This window comes from Pistacia vera, unplaced genomic scaffold, assembly GCF_008641045.1.
Source record: "Pistacia vera cultivar Batoury unplaced genomic scaffold, PisVer_v2 Contig731, whole genome shotgun sequence".
Taxonomy (NCBI): domain Eukaryota; kingdom Viridiplantae; phylum Streptophyta; class Magnoliopsida; order Sapindales; family Anacardiaceae; genus Pistacia; species Pistacia vera.
Window position 1 is genome coordinate 173,129 of NW_022196592.1, and position 4,771 is coordinate 177,899.

The 4,771-nt window shown below is 40.6% G+C and overlaps 1 protein-coding gene and 1 long non-coding RNA gene across 3 annotated transcripts; both read left to right on the forward strand.

The window, feature by feature from the left end:
* LOC116115117 (zinc finger BED domain-containing protein RICESLEEPER 2-like) lies at window positions 1–1,847 on the forward strand. The gene is made up of 3 exons (XM_031401266.1): window positions 1–571; window positions 665–1,347; window positions 1,545–1,847. Exons 1-3 carry the CDS (start codon window positions 1–3, stop codon window positions 1,845–1,847), a joined length of 1,557 nt encoding a protein of 518 aa, XP_031257126.1.
* A 379-nt stretch (window positions 1,848–2,226) lies between these two features.
* On the forward strand, window positions 2,227–2,623 carry LOC116115109. 2 transcript variants are annotated; one of them, XR_004125624.1, is made up of 3 exons: window positions 2,227–2,256; window positions 2,363–2,497; window positions 2,575–2,623. It is a non-coding gene; the product is annotated as an uncharacterized LOC116115109 (long non-coding RNA). The 2 variants fall into 2 exon arrangements; XR_004125623.1 differs by having other exon boundaries at window positions 2,235–2,256; window positions 2,357–2,497.
* The last annotated feature ends 2,148 nt before the right edge of the window (window positions 2,624–4,771 follow it).

Below are 4,771 nucleotides of genomic sequence, written 5' to 3' on the forward strand. Positions count from 1 at the left end.
ATGACATCGGGAGACAATTCCTCAAGCACCCCTACATTGGATGACGTCGACAATTGTGTTACGGTAAGAGCAGTCAATCAGCGTAACATTTATGAAAGCACAGGTGGTACCGAGCAAAGTGTGAGTAGTCTCGAAAATGTTGAGAATGACAATCAACTAGAGAGGAAGAAGAGAGCGAAGACATCAGTTGTGTGGTTAGAATTTACGGAGGTGGTTCTCCCTGGTGGTCTAAGGAAGGGAGAGTACATTCATTGTAAAACAAAGTTGAAAATCAGTGCCAGTGGAAGCACAACACAATTCAACAGACATTTGAAAAGGTGTGCGAAGAGAATAGCTCACTTGAAGCAACAACAAATAAATTTCCCCCCTTCCAATTCTCAGGGTGGCTCTAATGTCCTACCTGCTCTACGGGGCCAATCCAATATGCTAAAGATGAGGGAGTTTATTACACATTGGGTGCTAATGCATGAGCATCCATTTTCTATTGTGGAGGAAGAGGGGTTGAACAACATGATGAAGTACGGGATTTCTGAATGGATTTTGATATCCCGTAATACTTTTAAGAATGATTGTATGAAAATGTTTGAAAGTGAGAGATGGAAGTTGCTGACCCTATGGAAGGGTGTTAGGAAGATAAGTTTGACCACGGATCTATGACATTCAGGCAACCAGAGGATGGAATACATGGTTTTGACTAGGCATTGGATTGATAATAATTGGAAGTTTAATAGATGGGTTTTGAACTTTATTCATTTCCCTCCTCCCCGTTCTGGTGTTGCCATTGCTGATGCAATTTTCAAGTGTTTGATGGACTGGGGAATTGAAGCTAAGGTCCACACGATATCGGTGGATAATGCTTCAAGCAATGATGTTGCAGTTAAAGTGTTGAGAGATAATTTCCAAGCTATGGGGAAGCTCATATGTGGGGGCAAGATGTTTCATGTGAGGTGTTGTGCACATATCTTGAACCTGGTTGTTCAAGATGCTCTTTATCAGATTAGACACATTTTTGAGGACATCCGTGACACCGTGGCGTATATCAATTCATCGGAGAGTAGACTAAAGGTGTTTGTAGAGCTTGTTCAACAGCGCCGATTGCCATTTCGCAAGTTTATTCTTGATTACAAAATGCGATGGAATTCAACATATGATATGTTGACAACGACAATGCAATTTAGGCGTGTTTTCCCTTGTTTGAAGAAGAGGGATTTGAGTTATCATTATTGTCCCAAGGAGGAGGATTGGGACAAAGTTGAGAAAATTTGTCTTATTTTGAAGGTGTTTAGTGCTGCGTCGAATTTGATATCGGGGAGTGATTATCCGACATCAAACTTGTTTCTAAAACAAGTTTGTACAATAAAAATTATGTTGGATAGTAAGAGTCGGGATGGAGATGAGTTTATACAGACCATGATTTGGAAAATGAAAGAAAAATTTGACAAATATTGGGGAGAATTTAATCTATTGATGGGTGTGGCTGCTATTTTAGACCCCACTCTGAAAATGAGGGTAATTTAATGGGCGTTCCCTAAGATTATCCTCAGGCTGAATCACGGGCAAATATGGATGTTGTTCAAGATGCCTTGTATGAGGTATATAGGGAGTATGTTGATGCCAGTAAAGCATTGACAACTGCCCGCGCTTCTGCTTCTACAGAGGGTGCAGTTCAGGAGGTTGGTGAGGGGTCAGGGGCAGCGGCAGAGATGGCAGATGATTGGGATGATTTTAGTGAGTATCTGGATGTGGTTGAGACAGTTGAGCCAACGAAATCAGAGTTAGACTGTTACTTGGGAGAGGGATGCCATAAATGTGTTAGGGACGCCACGACATTTGATGCTTTGACCTAGTGGAAGGCTAATTCAACAAAGTTCCATATGTTGTCTACCATGGCTCGTGACATATTAACCATTCCTATTACTACGGTTGCTTCTGAGTCTGCTTTCAGCACCGACAGTAGGGTTATTGATACGTATCGATCGTCGTTGGCTCCCAACACAGTGGAGATGCTCTTATGTGGATGTGATTGGAGCAAGACATTGAATAAGGTGAAGAAATGATGTTAAGTAGGTTACATACTTATATTGAATATTGTTTTTATTAAATTTAGTTATTACTTTATATTTATACTAACTAAACTTCAATTACTCCTCCTTTGTCATTTTCAGGAAGAGCAGCAACCGTTGGAGATCAACCTTCCTATCTCGTAAGTTCCTGGGATTTAGTGCATGGTTTGGCTGTGGTAGGAGGCATGCATAGGTAAAACTTTTATTCCTTCTGCTTTTGTTTCATGATTATACATATTTTTTTCTTGTCATAGTTACCTTAAAAAATACTTATTAAATTGAACATTTTCTAGAGGCAGGGGGAAATTGTGGTTTTCATCAAAGACAGGCCTACTGCAGACTACTGGTGGATAGTGATTTTGATTGGTGGACTGTATATGTACTCCTAGGAATGTTATTTATATATATTCAGAACTGTTTTTTGATTTTGTAAGGTAGTAGACATTTTGTAATGTTCGAAACTGTCATGGTTAATTCAATATTGGATATAAATATGAAATGTTGTACGTAGGCAGATTGCTGTAAAAAAGAGGAACTTGGCTTGATCAAACTCGGACAAATGGTGGTTTGATCGAGCCTTATTGAGCTCGAGCTCGATAAGGGCTCAAGAGCTTGTTATCGAGCTTGAGCTCGAGTTACAATTTTGAGGCTCGCCAGGCTCGAACTCGACACTATTGTAAACGAGCCGAGCTCGATAAGCCAAAAGCTTGGCTCGGCTCTGCTCGTTTACACCCCTACTCACCATTAAGGAGAAATATTGTATTTCATAGTTTATACTTTACTTTCTGTATAAATAGAACTTTGTATAAACATATAATACATTGAAATACATAGATTACAATTGTAATTCCTCTTCTTTATTCCGACACACTCTTGGCAATTTAATTACAGCTCTTGCCTCTCTCTGATTAGCTCCTGACATGGTATTAGAGCTTTCAGCCTAGCTTTGCTTCCGCCAAAAAAATAAACCTCTCCAGTCTTTGTTTTGCCAATCTGCAAAACAAGGCACTCAAAGTTAGTATCAATCCCATAAAACAGAACAACCATTACCTTCATCCACTATGGATACAACCAAACTGCCAATAGCCTCAGATCACAACCAAACCAGTAGCCACACAGAGTCCACAACAGATGGCCTCACCCAAACCAACCAAACCAGCCCTCAAAACCCAAACATGTCGAGTCTGAATACCAACCTGACAAGTCCAAATCCTTACCCACTTTTCCAACTTGTGTCATCCTATGTCAAATGCCCGAAACCAGGCGATCCTCTCTATTCTCTAACGACTGACGGCTCTGAGTTGTGCTCATGAAGTAACCTTTCAGTGGTTCTAGCAACTACGTAAGTTGAACCTTAATCACAAAAGACAAGGACGGGTTCATGGATGGAACCCTCCAACCTCTAGAAGATCCTCAACTGCTTAAACATTGGGTAAGATGCAGCACCCTTGTTTGGGCATAACTGAGCAATTCCCTAACCCAGGATATTGCTGCTGGACTCCCACAAACTGAGGATGCCCATGAAATGTGGGTGAATATTGTTGAAATGTATGGTCAGCTTGATCTCACCATGATTTTCACCCTTCAGAAAAGACTTGCCAAAACCAAGCAAGGTACCCTTACTATTACAACTTATTTTAATCGCCTTTATGCCATTTAGAATGAATTTGATGTAGTAGCAGAGCCCTTTGAAGGGCCGCCAGCGACACTCCAATAGATCTAGAGAGCCAAAGACCAAGAGTGCCTCATCCATTTTCTCATGGGTTTGAACAAGGCTTTTCTTCCATTTCGTACCTTGATGTTGGCGACCATGCCAACCTTGTCTTTGTGCCGCACTTACCAGTTGGCGGTGCAAGACGAAAGTCAACATCAGACCACCTAAGAACAATCATGATCTGCTGCTCCTGCTGCATTCATTATCGCTCATGGAGATTTTGATGGTGCAAAGAAAAATGGCAAGGGAGAGGTTCACGGGAATGTGAGGGCATATATGGGTTCAAGAAATGGTAATGGAAATGGCAATGAAGGAAGTGGTTTTGTGCAGCTAGGGATTCAAGAGGAGAAGGGTTTTGATTTATATGGGAGTCCAAATGTGATGCACGGTCCAGATCAGCCCACTTCATCCAACGACCCAAATTTCACATCTCACATCAATGCATCCAATGGCTCATACTCAACCACATCTAATGGGCCCTATCAAGCCAATGGTTCTGGATCATCCAAAAAAGGTAAATTATGGTATGATCACTATATGAGGAGGAATTACAACCAAGAAAATTGTTGGAGATTTCATGGTCAACCATCCAATCAGAAATTTGGCAATCCAGTCATTAATCAGACTGCCACTAATTCGGGAAATACGGTTATTGCACCTATGATCAGTTTAGAACAATACCAACAGCTCATCCAAATGATGAACAATGTTCCTCAAGCAAACATGACATCTTATGTAGGTACAACTTTTTGTTTGAATTCAGTTAAAGATGATATCTGGATTATTGATTTAGGGGCCAGTGACCACATTATTTCCAATCCCAAATATTTTTCCCACATATCCACACAGTCCTCAATATCTGTTCGTCTACCCAACAGAAATGTTACACTAGCCACACACATAGGAACTATCCAACTCACACCACACTTAATTTTTATAAATGTTTTATTTGTCCCGACTTTCCATTTTAACCTTATATTTGTCTCCAAAGTTT

Excerpts from the sequence above, each read along its gene's own strand:
- LOC116115117 (XM_031401266.1), top strand. The coding sequence starts at position 1 with ATGACATCGGGAGACAATTCCTCAAGCACCCCTACATTGGATGACGTC. Across the intron at positions 572-664 it reads TAATACTTTTAAGAATGATT|GCAACCAGAGGATGGAATAC; the intron begins GTATGAAAATGT and ends TATGACATTCAG. Across the intron at positions 1,348-1,544 it reads CAAACTTGTTTCTAAAACAA|GCTGAATCACGGGCAAATAT; the intron begins GTTTGTACAATA and ends GATTATCCTCAG.